The sequence below is a fragment of the Dreissena polymorpha genome, chromosome 1 (assembly GCF_020536995.1).
Source record: "Dreissena polymorpha isolate Duluth1 chromosome 1, UMN_Dpol_1.0, whole genome shotgun sequence".
NCBI lineage: Eukaryota > Metazoa > Mollusca > Bivalvia > Myida > Dreissenidae > Dreissena > Dreissena polymorpha.
This window is the reverse complement of record NC_068355.1, coordinates 135191590-135210558: the sequence shown is the minus strand read 5'-3', so window position 1 is coordinate 135210558 and position 18969 is coordinate 135191590. Positions and strand designations below refer to the sequence as shown.

Sequence of the window (18969 nt, the reverse complement as noted above, 5' to 3'; positions counted from 1 at the left end):
ATATGCAAAGAATGAATTAATTTTATTGTAGAAATGTCGGCTAAAAAATAACAGATGCATCATGAAACATAACAATGCCATGAAAACAGGTCTTCAAAATATAACCCTTTACCACTAAGAAACGTATTTTGACGCATTTGTTGTCCCATAGAAAGTTAAAATTTATTAAACTTTTCTAACTAAATTCAAGTTTTTCAAGGCTTCATTTCCAACCTTTAGATACAACAGCATAAAACCTGAACAGACTGCCAGTTGCTTGCAGGCTGTTCTGGTTTTGTGCTGTTAAGTTTGCACATATGCTTCTGAGTGGGAAAGGGTTAACATATTTAACTTATTTATTTAGAACAATGGTGCAAATCTGAGGATAGGTCTTAAGGTAAGCTACCTTAACACATAAAGTCGACTCATTCCCTTCAGCCAAACTCAAGTTTTTGAGCAGAAACAGTGTTTCTATTTTTAAGTAACAGTGACCTTGACATTATCCTGACTGGCCCAAAAATGCAATTCCAGCTTAGGTCTGGATAATGTTAGCAACAAAGGTATTATGCCCACAATCATTATCACAAAGCTTCATGATGATTAGATATAAACGTTTTGAAATATCGAGCATACGTTGTTTGAATGCATACAGCCCATCCAATGAAGGTGTTCTTTTAATTTCACTGTTTTTTTTAAAACTCTCTTATAACAATATCAAATTCAACATAACCAATGGGATTAACAATTATCATTACCAATTACTAAATGAGCCGAGCTCTACAAAAATGGGGTTAAATGCATGGGCGTAAAGTGTTACCCCAGATTAGCCTGTGCAGTCTGCACAGGCTATTCAGGGACAACACTTTCGGCCTTAACTGTTTTTTTTAATAAGAAAATACTTCCTTTTAAAATAAATATCATAAAAGTGAAAAGTGTCAGCCCTGCAGTCTTCACATGCTAATCTGGGACAACTATTTACACATATGCATTCAACACCTTTTTCACAGAGCACAGCCCAAACATTTTAAACAGACTATCAATGTATTTATCATGCTTTTGATAGAGACTTGTCTCTCTTTTTGACTAGTTGTATCGTAAATTCTTTTGAGATCTTGAGAAACATTTAAGTTAATAGACTGACTGACTCTAAGCAATTACAGGACAGCAAACTCAAATTTCACCTCCTGACAGCCATGTTTTTATCAAAGAAGCGCAACTTTTTTTTCAAACAAGGCAACGAGTTCACAAAAACAAATGGCTTGACAAACAAGACTATTACCAAGCTATATTTGTCCCCTACCTGCTCCACCATTGTCAGAATTTTTGTATTTATTTTATTTTTTACGTAGGAACAAAATGAAATGACGTGCATAATGTCCATATTTCGCCTCCTTGGTGCAAAAAGGTACCATGTGACATTGAAATCATAAGGCATATGGTTCCTTTCTGCACAAAGGGGGCAATATTGCCATCTATCCATGTTTCAAGTTTCATGAAAAAATATTAAAAACTTTTAGTTATTGCAGGATCCAGAAAAGTGTGACAGACTCACAGACAGATGCACAGAGTGCAAACCATAAGTCCCCTCCGGTGAAACCGGTAGGGGACAATTATGTTAAAGAAAATTGGCCAAATATGTGACAGCTATACAGGTGCAATAACAAGTTTTAATCTTTCCTATTTTTTGACCCACATTACTAAGTTTCAAACTCTAATATTCAAAACAGTTTAATGACCATCAGGCAATCATCTATAATGATGAAAACACACACAAGATCATTAAATCTCCCAAATATATACATTCTGGTATCATTAGTAAATAACCAACATAGTTTTTATCATGACCAATTTACTCAAAAGAATAGTATTTATTTAAATTCATAGAAGTTCATAATTATAAAGTATAAATCATTTTTAATTCATACATTTTTTTTCTTGCAGCATTCATATTTTTAAAATGAATATTTTCAAAAACAATTATTTAAATTTTTTATTAAAAAAATGATATTGTTGCAAACAGATTATTGATAACAAGGATTTCCCTATGATAAAAACTTGGATTTCATATTGTAAATTCATAAATCATAGATGTAAACATGTAGATCAATGTTTATAGTTGATATGTAGCTCATTACTTATGAATACGACACAAATACTGCAGTTTCTGTAATTGTTTTAGCACATAATAATACTATCACACAAAACATATTTTTATGGATTTCCTAACTAAAAGAAGTCCAAAATAAACGAACAAGTCCTGATTCTCGATGAAATACAATTAGAATGCTCAGAATATAATAATAAATAAACATGAACAGTGAATAATGATTTTGCTCACCATAACAGAAACATATTATGGTAAATAACTGAGACCAATACAATGATAAGAACATAAGAGAATGAACTTTATTTGCTAGCTATTCTACAAAATGATTTGAGATTCGGGTAAGAGAACAAATACAAATGTTTAATTTGAGGTTCTCACTCTAATTTACACAGCATATACAAGCCAATATTCAAGCACACTTTATTACGGGGATGCATGGTAATATTCTTACACCACAAACAAATCAAAGGAGTCTGAGCCACATCATGCGAAAATGGATCTTATGCCATATGCAGCCAGAGTAGTTCCATACCAGCTTGCACAGTTGCGCAGTCTGGTTGGGAGCTATGATGTCTGCCATAAAGTCACACAGGTTTTTGTGTTTTCATACGCCGACAGGGTAGCTCTTTACCAGAATACACAAATGTGCAGGATGGTCTGGAGCTACGCTGGCTGCACATGGGATAAGCCCCATTTCGCATAAGCCCGGTCATATGATTGAGTGAACTGCATTTCTTAATGCTAATAAAGAAAGACACACATAAATTAGCTCACAAACATACAAGAACAAACAATAAAGATGGTCTAGTTTTTTTTCTATTATAATAACACTTAACAAGGTCACGCTAAAACTATCGACAGATCTTGCCTGTCAAGACACCAAATGCAAGACGGGAGCAGCGAATGAGTACAAACAAGAGGTTCAACTTGTCCTAGAGTGCTCACCTTAGTTTAAGGCACCATAATGGCATGCATGTTTAAACTATTTTACGTTATTATGTCTCAAGGTCATGTATAATGATAGAAAAATCGGCTAAGTCATTCAATAAATAACACATCAAAATTATTTTAAGTATTTAGGTAGAGTTACACCCAAGAAACATTCATGCCAAATCAATTTGTTCCAAGCGGTTTTATTAAAGATTTTTAAGTAAAGTGATACTGATGCTGAAACACAGCTAGTCCACTGAGAATGAGTGCAATTGCTCAGGTGAGCTAAAAACAGCAAACTTTCAGACTTTAAAATGTCTTTTGTGTACACCAAGCTGTAAATACAAGAAATATGATATTGCAGTTTCCTTGCAACTATTTATTAGAACCTTTAAAATATTTATTGGTACATAACAAATAAATATAAAAGAAAATTATAATCTCTCTTAAATTAGGATATTTCAATCACCCTTAAAAAATCATGGCAGGAAAAAAAAAAAAGAGCCTTTTTCTTAGAAAACTGGACTTGATGCATGTGCGTAAATAATCATTCCATATTAGCCTGTGCAGTCCGCATAGGATAATCAGGGATGACACTTTCTGCTTTAAGTGCATTTTCCTACACATTGCTAACATGCACTTTGTCCAGATTTCCAAGAATGAAGCTAAAAAAAGACAACAATTTATCTGCTTAGGGTTAGGCAAGGCACCCATGCCGAGTATTCGACTACAACACGGAACTACAAAGCTGAAACTATACCCGCGTCCTTATACGTGTGGCCGCTGCAAGAACAAAGGAGAAGTTCTGGTCACCAACTAGCAACAGATGTGCACCCGCATGAGCATATAGGGTTGTTCTGAGAAAACTGGGCTCAATGAATGTGCGTAAAATGCCTTCCCAGAACAGCCAGTGCAGTCTGCACAGGCTAATCAGGGACAACACTTCCTGTCTACACTGGATTTATGTTAAAACGAGACTTGGTTTAAACAAAAAATTCCAGAAAAGACTTAAGTGTTGACCCTGACAAGCCTGTGGACTGCACAGGCTAATCTGGGAAAACACTATACGCACATGCATTAAATCCCGTTTTTGTGAGAGCGAGGCTTATAAAGGGTCATCTGTCAGGGAAAGTCAGACAGGCACAGGGTGCTGCCAGAAATAAATAATTGTTTACTGTGAATTATGATCATTATGCTTCCAACACCAATCAAATCGTTATGTTACAAACAGAACCACAATGTCGGCCATGGCAGGACAACTAAAGGGGCCAGGAGGGGGACTTTTAATTGTCCAGGGGCGCAGCACCCTGTCACACCGCTCTGAGACTTTCTCTGACAGAACATTCATACAAAACTGGGCCCAATCAAATTTTAATATTAAATATAATTAAGTTATAATGAAGTTATGACCGTGTATTAAGATGTCAACAAATATGACACAAATAGTGAATAAGTTCCTTAAGTGAAGGCCATGTGAAGGATACCAAGACAACTAATAAAATTACAGACATGCTAATCATAGAAATTTGTCTTAACAATTATGTTTCTCCAAAAATGTAAGTTAATTTAAATGTGTCGTAAAAAGTGTTTTAATGAAAGCTTGATTCAAGGTGAACCAACTAGCATAACCTAAATATATGGCACTGATAGACCTTTGTTTTTTTAAAGCATTTGTACAATGTCAAACCTTTTGACAGACTTAGAATTGACTTGTTAAAAGATTGTCATACATGTATGTAAAACATGTGATTTTAACATATTTACTATAAATACTATAATAATTGGAATGGTTTCAAATTTTAGTTAAAATTAAACAGTTAATGAAAAAGGATTGCCTTCGCAAGGGATTCCTTTACCACTGAATAACGCAGGCTTTCGATATATTGTCAGCATATTGCAAATGTTATGCAAGTCAAACATGCTTTTTCCCCAAATTATTTATGAAAAGCGTTTCAAATTATTTATTATTTTACCACTTTTGACTGATAATTATCCATCAACATGAGAGTCAAATACATCATTTATTTGTTATATGATTGTTTACGCTTACATAGTAAGAAGTACATTCATTAACAGATGTATCAAGCATGAACACCAATACACATAACTTTCCCCTTGGAGTATGAACAGCGGGAAGGGGGGGGGGAGGGTATATTTAATATATACGATTGTAGGATACAACATAGACATAGAGGGTGAATCATTTAGATCTTGGTTGTCCCTTTTTATAGACATAAGAATCCAAGAATTCCAACATTATCTTGAAACTTGTAAACTTTAAAAGTATAAATTACTATCTACAATCGTCTCCGGTATTCCTGCTTGGTTTTGAATAAGTTTTGAATGAGTTAATTATATATTTAACTTCAATCCATTAGAATCATTTCATTTTATAATATTTTACAACAAAGCTAATCACTTATAAATACCCACAGAACAAATCTTTGATAGCTGGGAAGCCAAATGCTGGATACAATTGCAACACATGGTGAAATATTTAAAGAGTGTGTGTACAATCTTTCGTATTTAACTGAATTATTATTTTTAAATTAGCGAACAAAAGTGACATTTTTACTCACAAGCAAAAAGATAACAACTACAAGAATAAGTTAAAAATACATGTACTTAATGAATGAATAATAAGATGTGAATGGAGACATTGATCATGTTAGTACTTTATCCCTTTCAGCGCTGGAACCAAATTTTTAAGGCCTTTCCAAACAGTTTGGATCCAGATGAGACGCCACAGAACGTGGCGTCTCATCAAGATCCAAACTGTTTGCTATTCTGATAGTATTCTTTGAAAAAAAATCGAAGAAAATTCTAATTTTAGAAATTCAGCAGACAACATTTTAGCAGAAGACAAATATCCCAGCATGCAAAGGGTTAAGTAACCTAAAACAGCCTTTGATTCAATAATATGGAGCCTTGCTTTGAGAAAACGGGGCCTAATGCTTATGAGGAAAGTGTCAGCTCAGATTAGCCTGTGCAGCCCACACAGGCTAATAAGGGAAGACACTTTTCCCTTTACTGGTATTTTTTGCCTAAACAAAAATCCATTCATGGTTTATTTATCATTCTTCTGTTTACAAATAACAGTTTATGTAAATAAAATAATACAGCAACAAGGGACAAAATTGTCACAAAACCAGGTTTTCATTGTGAAAAAAAAATCTGATAAAGGGAGAAAACTCAAACTGAACTTTTGAAATGAATAAACAAAATTAACCCCCTTTGTAAGTTTGTTTTTAAAAAAAATCTATTTTTACTCGTGGCGACCTTGACATTGGAGATATTGACCTGATTCTTTCGTGCGACACACCGTCCCATGATGGTGAACAAATGTGCCAAATGATTTTAAAATCTCACAATGAATGACATAGTTATGGCCAGAACAAGCTCATTTATGGCCATTTTTGACCTTTGAACTCAAAGTGTGACCTTGACCTTGGAGATATCGACGTAATTATTTCGCGCGACACACTGTCCAATGATGGTGAACAAATGTGCCAAATGATTTTAAAATCTGACAATGAACGACATAGTTATGGCCCGGACAAGCTTGTTCCGCCAGCCCTCCAGCCAGCCAGCCCGCCCGCATTCGCCAATCTAATAACCAGTTTTTTCCTTCGGAAATCCTGGTTAATTAAAATTTACCTAAAGACATCTTTTGAAAGACTGTATACACACTCTTTGAAAGCATTTGCAGGACCTCTCTCAAAGGCAAAAGTTCATTACGGGATTCTCTGTGCTATAAATACTAAAGCATTACCAATAATTACTACTTACATAGGCCGCAAATTCTGCCCGCGAGCAACCTTCCGACCTTGTGCCGTCGTTGAACAAGACGCAGTCCTCTGGCTGTACCGTGAGCTCATTAGGCGAGGGGGCAAAGATCAGTTTCTGGTACAGCTGTCCGTTGATGTACTCCAGTTTGATGTGGGGCGACTGGCCACCGGTCTGCAATGCATGCAAAATGTGCGTAAAGTGTCCTTCCAGATCAGCCTGTGCAGTCTGCACAGGCTAATCATGGACAACACTTTACCACTAAACTGGGTTTTTGTTTGAATAGGACTTTCTGTAAAGGAATAATACATTAAAAGCAGAAAGTGTTTTCCCTGAATCTTGGATTATACTTTACACACATGCATTAATATTCTCAATCCCTTATGACCTTGACCTCATTCTGAGCTGCCAATTGATGTACTCGAGTTTAATGTTTGGGGACTGGCCCCTGGTCTAGAATGTACGCCAGAATGAGGTAAAGATCATTATGGATTTGTTTGTTTTTTATAAACATAATTCATACAGCGATGACTCAGCATGAAATAAAAGACACACACATGGAAATTATATAAGCCTCGTTCTGAGGAAACTGGTCTTAATGCAAATGCATAAAGTGTCATCTCGGATTAGGCAAAGCTGGAACAAAGGGTCCCCATAAATTTGATTTTCATTAAGAAGAGAAATTATTTAAATAAAAAAATCCATAAAAACTGCAAAGTGTTGCACTGATTAGCCTGTGAATATTTCCCAGAATGAGGCTCATATTTAAACTTTTCTAAACCAAAATCGTGCCACTTGGATATGTTAAGCAGTTTATTCCTTTTTATATAAGCAGCTTATATGTATACAGGAATCTGATTTTTGTTGAGTGGAAAGGAAACCCACAGCCAATTAAAGAGACTTTTTCAAAGATTGTGGAAATAAGTATTTGGGAACTTTTTGTCAAAAATCAAGAACACTGTAAATCAGGCATCCATATTAACACTTACAACAAAAACTTGTAATGAAAATACAGCTTTGGCAATGAATTATCATCATCTAGAAACTAATAAAATTATCAAGCGCAACAAGCCGCAACAAGTTTATAACTCAGAATGTTTCTGTTGTTGTCATTAAGTATGGCAACAACACTAGAATCACTTATATCAAGTATAAAATGCATGCACTTATGTTTGCCTACATGTTGAGGGCAAAAGGTTTAAATCCAAGGACACTGGTTTGAGCATAGCTGATGATCGATATTTTTCTATTTCTAGACTATTCTTGTCATTTTAATCGAGCTCTAGAGTTCTGCAATTAAAATCCAGCTATTTAACCCTTTCCCACTCCGAAGCAAAGGGAAAATGGCTATGTGCAAACAGCATAAGACCAGAACAGCTTGCAAGTAACTCGCTGTTCAGGATTTTGATGTTTGCTGCTCATCAGTATCTAAGGTTTGGAAATGATATCTTAAAACTTGAATCTAGTAAAGTCTTTAATTAAATTTAACTTTCTAAATGACTACAAATGCCGCAAAATACGTATCTAAGTTGTAAAGGGTTAAATCAGATCTAAGTGGCAAAGGGTAGGGCATTTACTGACAAACTTCAAGAAATGCTGGAAAGTGTGAAAAGGTCCCTTTAATAGCTAGGGAGATTATAGGTTTAAATTATTCATGATAAATCCTCTATGTGATATCTCCTCTTAAGCCTGTAACACAGTCCTGCTCTCAACCTTAGGCACATGCCTGGTACAAACTTGAGAAATTTCAAGGAAAATAGTCCCAAACTCATTAGATGGGTTAGTTTAGTTTAAACCTATTTATTTTAGCTAATATGAATCGAAAGCCTAGGGCTTAAATAAACGCTCTCGAGTCCGTTTCCTGGTCCTAGAACCAGTACTTGGTGTCTTTGGGGTAGATCTAAAGAACGCTCCCACAGTGAGGATCGAACCTGTATCCTCCCGATCGCTAGGCGGACACCATATCCATTACACCACGGCGACCTCATGGATGGGTTAGAATTAGCAGAGTAAGAAAAACATAACATGGACGCATAAATAATTGAATGATTTAGTGCTAATCGTGTGGCAATAAACAATATTAGTTACAACAAGAGCATCTCATAACGGTAGCCAGCTCGGCTACGGGTGCAGTTTTGAATAAATGAAAGCTTGTCAGAATTTATTCATTTATTTTTAATTTATAAGGTCACAGTGACCTTGACCTTTGACCTAGTGACCAAAAAATGGGTGTGGCGAGTAGAACTCAGCAAGGGGCATCTACATATGAACTTTCAAAGTTGTAGGTTGAAGCAATTTGATTTTAGAGCCAATGTTCAAACCTTAACAAAATGTTAAGGTTTTAGCACGACACGGACGGCGGATGTCGAGCTAGCTATGACAATACCTCGGGTTTTCTCCGAAAACGCCTAGCTAATAATTATTTTTATTAATGACTGTACAGTGAAACCCAGCATTATGAGACATAGGCAACAAACAAGGGCTGTTTGTAAAACATGCATGCCCCCCTATATGGGCTATAAGTTGTAGTAGCAGCCATTGTGTGAATACCGTTTTTTGTCACTGTGAACAATGGTGGTGGTGGTGGTGGTGGTGGTGGTGGTGGTGGTAGCAGAAGAAATAGTAGTAGTAGTAGTAGTAGTAGTAGTAGTAGTAGAAGTAGTAGTAGTAGTAGTAGTAGTAGTAGTAGTAGTAGTAGTAGAAGTAGTAGTAGTAGTAGTAGTAGTAGTAGTAGTAGTAGTAGTAGTAGTAGTAGTAGTAGTAGTAATAGAGTAGTAGTAGTAGTAGGTGGTGGTGGTGGTAGCAGAAGAAATAGTAGTAGTAGTAGTAGTAGTAGTAGTAGTAGTAGTAGTAGTAGTAGTAGTAGTGGTAGTAATAGTAATAGAAGTAGTAGTAGTAGTAGTAGTAGTAGTAGTAGTAGTAGTAGTAGTAGTAGTAGAGTAGTAGTAGAAGTAGTAGTAGTAGTAGTAGTAGTAGTAGTAGTAGTAGTAGTAGTAGAGTAGTAGTAGTAGTAGTAGTAGTAGTAGTAGTAGTAGTAGTAGTAGTAGTAGTAGTAGTAGTAGCAGCAGCAGCAGTAGTAGTAGTAGTAGTAGTAGTAGTAGTAGTAGTAGTAGTAGTAGTAGTAGTAGTAGAAGTAGTAGTAGTAGCAGCAGCAGCAGCAGCAGCAGCAGCAGCAGCAGCAGCAGCAGCAGCAGCAGCAGCAGCAGCAGTAGTAGTAGTAGTAGTAGTAGTAGTAGTATGCATTACAAAAATGCAGTTAGCCTTACATTTGGTAAAATTTAAATATATTACAAGGGAGGCAAATCTGTAACAATAAATTTAAACTTATTGCATTTGTTTCCCCTGTAGTGTATTACCTCCCCTGTCCTGCTTATATTTATATTAATCAACAAAATTAAACATTAACACAATATTTAATATACATAATATACAAAAAATCTCATATTCTGATATTTTTACTGATCCACTGTATTTTACTAAAAGGATGATGTTTCATTGGACTGATAATTATAGATTTAGGATTACAGACCAGTTGCTTCAGTAATATTGTTCAGAGTGTGCCCTGTTGGCCGTGTATGCATTCTTGAATTATCATTCAAAAACCATTTTACTATTTCGAGTCACCGTGACCTTGACCTTTGACCTAGTGACCTCAAAATCAATTGGGGTCATCTGCGAGTCATGATCAATGTACCTATGAAGTTTCATGATCCTAGGCCCAAGCGTTCTTGAGTTATCGTCTGACAACCATCTGGTGGACGGACGTACCGACCTACCGACCGACCGACATGAGCAAAGCAATATACCCCCTCTTCTTCGAAGGGGGGCATAATAAAACAAGAGGGCCTGAAAGGCCCAAAGTCGCTCACCTGAGATAAAAAGAAATGACCTGTCTTTCGCAGCCCAAGATATAAATGGAACAAATGTTCTAACCAAGTTTCATGAAGAATGAACAACAAATAGCCCCCTGGAGGCCATGTTTTTCAACAGACCTGAACCATTTTTGAACTCGTCCAAGATATCATTGGGACAAATCTTCTGACAAAGTTTCATGAAGATCCAACAATAAATGTGGCCACTACAGTGTTAACCAGGCAAATATTCATGGCGCACAACGGAAGACAGACAATTGACAAAAGGTGATAACAAAATTTCAACATGAGCAAACAAGAGATGTGTTTGTCAGAAACACAATGCCCCCTTCTGCGCCGCTTTGAAGACATATATTTGACCCTTGACCTTGAAGGATGACCTTGACTTTTCACAACTCAAAATGTGCAGCTCCATGAGATACACAGCATGCAAACTATCAAGTTGCTATCTGAAGCTACATAGAATATGATCATTTTTCTAAACCTAAACGCAATACCTAAAAGCAAAGTGTGACGGAAGGACAGACAGACGGACGGACAGTCCGATCACTATATGCCCTCCTTTGGGGGCATAAAAATATTTTGCTCATGAAGATTGTCATCATGTTCGAAGATGATATTATTAAAACTAATTGAGTAAACTAAATCAAGATCTGATATAAACATTTGCACTCAGCGTCATTCAGATTGAACTCAAAATGTGACTAAAAGTATTCACAATGTTTCACTGTAAACAACTGTAGACATACAATAAAACCCAGTTTATTTTAGCAAGAGTGTGGACCCTTCAAGGGAGAGTATCTTGAGCATACTAGTATGTTGATGAATAAAGAGTGGTCATTATCTACTGCACTAATTATGTAAAGGTAAGTCAGTGCATTTAACTGGAGTCAAGGTTGCCTTGGAAACAGTTTCATAGCACAGTAGATGCTCAATCAATACACCAAAACACAGTTGGTTAACTTGGCTTATCAGTAAAGGTCAGAGATAAGGCTCTACAGTGCATTAGTACATGTACAGTTATTTTATGACATAGAAACAATAGGTTTATTAAGTGCATGCAAACTACTGTCTTTATGTACACCACATTTTATGAAGGAAGTCCAAGGTTTATACAAGAAAGTAAACTATTAGAAAGTATGTACAGGTTATCTTTCTTTCACATTATTGCTTATCAGAACTTGACTATTCACATGTTTTCACTATGTACATAAAGAGAAAACTGCCCCACCCCCTGGCGGCCATGTTTTTCCACCCATCATGACAATTTTTGAACTCGTCTGAGATATCTATAAAATTGATGTTTAGATTTTTTTTATGATGGTTAGCAAAAAATGTGACTTCTAGAGTGTTCACAAGCTTTTTTTACTATATAAATATAAGGAAAATGCCCGCCCCCCCCTGGCGGCCATGCTTTTTTACCGATCCGAACCATTTTCGAACTCAACCGTCATATCCAGAAAACACATGTTCTGACCAAATTAAATGAAGATTGGACCAAAAATGTGACTTCTACAGTGTTCATGTGTTTTCACTATATACATATAGAGAAAACTGCCCCGCCCCCTGCCGGTCATGTTTTTTCATGGATCTGGACCATTTTCTAACTCGTCTTATATAGCAATGAAACCAATGTTTTGACCAAGTTTCATGATGTTTGGGCAAAAATTGTGACTTCTAGAGTGTTCACAAGGTTTCTCTATAGCCATATAAGGAATACTGCCCCGCCCCCTGGCGGCCATGTTTTTCAAGAGACCAGAACCATAAAAAACAAATCATTTAGACAAACATTTTGACAAAGTTACATGAAGATTGGGCATCAAATGTGACTTCCACAGTGTTCACAAGGTTTTTCTTTTTTATTTTGACCTAGTACCTAGCTTTTGACCCAGCATGACCCAGTTTAGAACTCAGTCGAGGTATCAATGGGACAAATGTTCTGACCAAGTTTCATGAAGATCAGATAATAAATGTGGCCTCTGGAATGTTCACAAGGCAAATGTTGACGACGGACGACGGACAAAAGGCGATCACAAAAGCTCACCATAAGCACATTGTGCTCAGGTGAGCTAAAAAGTACCTACACCATTTACAATATTGGAAATGAGCCAGCCTCTAAAACCCCAAGCTTAATGCATGTGTGCACAATCCACACAGGCTCTTCAGGGGCGATACTTTCCACTTTTATGGAATTTTTGGTTTAAAGCAAGTCTCTTCTTAACAAAAATCCAATCAAGGTGGGAAATCTCTCTGATTAGCCTGTGCAGACTGCAGATGCATTAAGCCCTGATTTCCAAGTGCACAGCTCAAATAGAAGTTTTACAACAAGAAAAACAATGAACAGCCAAAACATTCAACACACAACTTTTTTTCAAATCTAAAAAAAGAAGCATTTTTTACCTCCAGAACTTACAAGACAGATCCAAATAAATGTGTAACTCTAAATTTATTTTGGTATTAGGCACAACATCTTTGTTAATACGGTTCTTTTACCCACATCGAAGTCCAAAACTGTATATTAAGAAAATTCAATACTAGGTATGGAGTTTTACCTATTGTTAATATAAAAATGTATACGTGTCATTTTTCCATAATTTTGTATTCACATACTCATTGCACTTATACACACCAGTGAGAAATCTAAACAGCTTTATGCTTTGTCACAAACGTGACTTTAAAAAACAAGAGATGTGTTTGTTAGAAACATTATGCACCCTACTGCGCCGCTTTGAAGCCATATATTTGACCTTTGACCTCGAAGAATGACCTTGACCTTTCACCACTCAAAATGTGCAGCTCCATGAGATACACATGCATGTTAAATATCAAGTTGCTATCTTCAATATTGCAAAAGTTATGGCAAATGTTAAAGTTTTTGGACGGACGCACTGACTGACAGACGGACTGACAGTTCAACTGCTATATGCTATCCTACCGGGGGCATAAAAAGGAAAATTCCAGATTTAGCTCTTGCACATGTTAAATTCATTATACAATGATATATTTGAAATTTCAATTAAATCACTGGAGAATTAGTTTTCTCCACAAAGCTATTATGTTTTATGCAGATTGACGGACAGACAAACTGACAAGTGACTCCAATAAACTCCCTCTCAATCTAGCTCTATGGACTATAATTTCAAAAAGAAAAAAATTTCTTTATACTGCATCTACCATAAAATCTTCAAGTATTTCCATTCCTTTTTATTCGGTAAATTATATTACTACTTAAGGTTAATCATCAATACAATTTACTACTTAAGGTTAATCATCAATACAATTCACAAAATATATGAGCCCCGCTCTGTAAACAACAGACATAATGCATGTGCGTATAGTATCATCCAATTTTAGATGGGCAGTCAAGACTGGATTATTTTATTTAAAGAGACTTTCTTGAAACATAAACTGCCATTAAAGAAAAAAAAAGCTGTCCCAGATTAGCCTGTATTGACTGCACCGTCTTATCCCCGATGACCCTTTACACACCTTCATGACCCAGTTTTCCCAAAGCAGCTTATAAGACAAGATGAAAATACTGAGGCTAATCGGAGTATTTGTTTTTTTAAATGTTCAGCTACCATATAAAGATCCCTGAAGCAAATAAGACTTATATGATGAAACTTCTACTTCACACATATTTGAGGATCTAATTGGGCCTGCCTGTTCAGTAAATACAGCACTGGACTACAATCTAACTTCCAAGGGTAACGGGTTTGATCACCGGCCTGGCAACGTATGTGTGTGGGGATCGGTAATGAAAAACTGTATATGGCAATTCTGCCACTATCTCTGATTCAAATAAGGCAGTCGTCAGTTACTGGCATATTAACACTTTCCCATCAGAATCAAAGTGAAAATGGCTTTTGAAACCAAGTTTTATGCTGTTTGCGGCTCATCAGTAACTTAAAGTTGGAAAGGAAGCCTTTAAAACTTCATTCTAGTGAAAAAGAATATAAATTAAATGAGCTTTTGTAAGGTACGACAAACGCATTAAGTGTATTCATGAGGGGTAAAGGATTAATTATGTGCAGTTTGCTCTGGTTCACCAGTTTACCCCGGACGACTGTGATTTGAATTACTGACCGCAGTGATTTCACTGAAATAATCTTAAAAACGACAAAAAAACAACACAACAAAACTAAGAAACAAACAAACTTATCTAACAACTCCAACCTAGCCACATGTAAGGAATCATGAATTGAAATATTCTAAAGGTTATTTGTTCAGAAATAAACCTTTATCATTTTATAAGTTATGATAATTTATAAACACAGTCAATTTATCAAGACAGCTTATAAATGAGCACTTTGATTTGTCGCTTAAAGTTTTAACCATTATTTTTAGCACAATTACATTAAAAGCCTAAGGCTCATTGAGACACTTGAGTATGTTTCCTGGGTAGACCCAGACCTTGGTTGACTAAGAAATGATCTTGCTCCCAGAGTGGGGATGGAACCTCTGACCTCCCTATTGCTAGCCAAACACCATATCCATTATGGAACCTCGGACCTCCCAATTGCTTGCCAAACACCATATCCATTATGGAACCTCGGACCTCCCTATTGATAGCCAAACACCATATCCATTATGGAACCTCGGACCTCCCTATTGCTAGCCAAACACCATATCCATTATGGAACCTCGGACCTCCCTATTGCTAGCCAAACACCATATCCATTATGGAACCTCTGACCTCCCTATTGCTAGCCAAACACCATATCCATTATGAAACCTCGGACCTCCCTATTGCTAGCCAAACACCATATCCATTATGGAACCTCGGACCTCCCTATTGCTAGCCAAACACCATATCCATTATGAAACCTCGGACCTCCCTATTGCTAGCCAAACACCATATCCATTATGAAACCTCGGACCTCCCTATTGCTAGCCAAACACCATATCCATTATGGAACCTCGGACCTCCCTATTGCTAGCCAAACACCATATCCATTATGGAACCTCGGACCTCCCTATTGCTAGCCAAACATCATATCCATTATGGAACCTCGGACCTCCCTATTGCTAGCCAAACACCATATCCATTATGGAACCTCGGACCTCCCTATTGCTAGCCAAACACCATATCCATTATGGAACCTCGGACCTCCCTATTGCTAGCCAAACACCATATCCATTATGGAACCTCGGACCTCTCTATTGCAAGCCAAACACCATATCCATTATGAAACTGCATGGAACCTCGGACCTCCCTATTGCTAGCCAAACACCATATCCATTATGGAACCTCGGACCTCTCTATTGCTAGCAAAACACCATATCCATTATGGAACAATGGACCTCCCTATTGCTAGCCAAACACCATATCCATTATGGAACCTCGGACCTCTCTATTGCTAGCAAAACACCATATCCATTATGGAACCTCGGACCTCCCTATTGCTAGCCAAACACCATATCCATTATGAAACCTCGGACCTCCCTATTGCTAGCCAAACACCATATCCATTATGGAACCTCGGACCTCACTATTGCTAGCCAAACACCATATCCATTATGGAACCTCGGACCTCCCTATTGCTAGCCAAACACCATATCCATTATGAAACCTCGGACCTCCCTATTGCTAGCCAAACACCATATCCATTATGAAACCTCGGACCTCCCTATTGCTAGCCAAACACCATATCCATTATGGAACCTCAGACCTCCCAATTGCTAGCCAAACACCATATCCATTATGGAACCTCTGACCTCTCTATTGCTAGCCAAACACCATATCCATTATGGAACCTCGGACCTCCCAATTGCTAGCCAAACACCATATCCATTATGGAACCTCGCACCTCTCTATTGCTAGCCAAACACCATATCCATTATGGAACCTCGGACCTCCCTATTGCTAGCCAAACACCATATCCATTATGGAACCTTGGACCTCCCTATTGCTAGCCAAACACCATATCCATTATGGAACCTCGGACCTCTCTATTGCTAGCCAAACACCATATCCATTATGGAACCTCGGACCTCCCTATTGCTAGCAAAACACCATATCCATTATGAAACCTCGGACCTCCCTATTGCTAGCCAAACACCATATCCATTATGGAACCTTGGACCTCCCTATTGATAGCCAAACACCATATCCATTATGAAACCGCAAACTTGCCGATTATTTTAGTAGTAAAGTAGGTTGCATTTATGATTAAGATAATTTCTGACACAAGATGAAAATGAAGATAATTCATTATATGACTTTACTTTTCACTGTTTCCAGGTATGGATCATGACGATCATAAATGTATTTTAATGAAATATCATTTTACCTGCAAAATTACTAGAATCAATTTATTTCAAACTAAATCAAAATGCTATAATTTCAAATAAAAACTATTCAGAGTAAATAAATCCATCTAAACACATGGGATTTAATGTCTACAAGAAATTACGAAATGCTCACCACAGCAATGACAGGTAAATTAAACAGAGATAACTTATACAAATGAGCCTTGCTCTGAGAAAACAGGCTTTAAATGAGTCTTGTTCTGAAAAAATTGGTCTTATTGCAAGACTGTGTATAGGGTCCTCCCAGTTTAGCCTATGCAATCCTCACAGGCTAATCAGGGACAACACTTTCCGCTTTCATGACATTTTTCGTTAAAATGAAGTCTGTTCTTAGCAAAAATCCAATTTAGGCGGAAAGTGTTGTCCCTGATTAGCCTGTGCGGACTGCACAGTCTAATCTGGAAGACACTTTACTCACATGCATTATGCCCAGTTTTCTTAGAGCTCAAATGAATGTGCATGAAGTGTTGTCTCAGATAAAACAGGGACAACACTTTCCACTTGTATGGAATTTTTCAAAAGAAACACTCATTTTAGCAAAAAGTTTAGACGGTAATTGTTGTTCCTGATTAGCCTGTGTGGACTGCACAGGCTAATCTGGGAGGTCACTTTACATGCATGCAATAAGCCCTGTTTCCTCAGACTGAGGTACACATCTATTGAAATACAAAGAACAGCTAGGATGGTATGTTACAATATGTCACTTGCCTGTGGCTGTAGAGGAACTAAACACTGGAGCAAAACAAACACAGAACTCTGTTATCCTGTACACAATGATGATAATGATGATGTTGTTGGTAATGTTGTTGAGAAAGATCATGTTGCTCATGATTATGTCCATGATGATTAAGATCATGTTGATAATCATGTTGCTGCTCATGAATATGATTATAGCAATTTTAATGATAATGAAATGATTAAAAGAATAATTTAAATATAAATGAAACGATCCAGAAATTGACAATTAAAATCATCATGATGATAATGATCATAATAAATAAAGTGATGTCAATCAAGACGATCAGTATATATGATGAGAATGCACACATTTGGTAATTTGATGGATATTATAATAATGATTTTAATTGAGTGTCGCTCTGGGACACTTTCAGGTTTAACAGTCATTTAGGTTTACAGGAATTAAGTATAGGCAGAGAGTGTCATCCATGATTAGTCTGTGTGGACTGCATAAGCTCATTTGGTAATAGACCTTACAAACATGTATGAATCCCTGTTTTCCCACAGCGACACTCAGTTATCATAATTTATCCCACTTTTACAGCGAATTGGGTTGATTAAAGCCCCATTTCTGCTATAAAACCACGGCACGAAATGACGTCATTTTTTCGACAAAATAATGTTATAAATGAAAGCGAAATTATCCAGTTAAACTAATTTTGTTTAAACAAGAAACCGTCGGAGACGGGTGATGCTCCCCAAGGTTTTTTTGTAACAATATTGCACTATATAATCAGATAAAAGGAAACGTCTTGAGGGGCATAAGTTTGGACAAAATAATACAATGGATGGTTTAGCAACTTAAAAATTTCAAAGGGCCATAACTCTCTAAATAAATCATCTAACCAGAACCCACAAATAGCATGCTCATCTCCTCAAGGTAGTGAAGCTTCCCATAAAGCTTCATTGTATTCCAGTCAGTAGTTGGGGAGAAATAGCCCGGACAAGAATTGCACAATATGTACAGTTTATAAAATATTTGAAAGGGCCATAACTCTGTGAAAAATCATCCGACCATAACCAGCTGATAATACGCACATTTCTGTTGGTAGTGAAGCTTCCCATAAAGTTTCATTGAATTCCCGTAATATGTTGCTGAGAAATAGCTCGGACAAGAATTGCACTATATGTACAATGGAAAACTTCAAAGGGCCATAACTTTGTGAAAAATCATCCAACGAGAACCGGCTGATAATATGCACATCTCCTCTTGGTAGTGAAGTTTCCCATAAAGTTTCATTGAAT

The 18969-nt window shown here is 36.8% G+C and overlaps 1 protein-coding gene across 1 annotated transcript in view; it reads right to left on the bottom strand.

Moving 5' to 3' along the window:
- The window catches only part of LOC127850920 (tetratricopeptide repeat protein 17-like), a 104243-nt gene that overhangs the window by 27390 nt on the left and 57884 nt on the right, over positions 1–18969 (bottom strand). The window contains exons 23-24 of the mRNA XM_052384324.1: positions 17695–17718; positions 6806–6976 (exon numbers count right to left, since the gene is read on the bottom strand). Coding sequence (XP_052240284.1) covers positions 6806–6976; positions 17695–17718 — 195 coding nt within the window. The remainder of the gene's footprint in view (positions 1–6805; positions 6977–17694; positions 17719–18969) is intronic.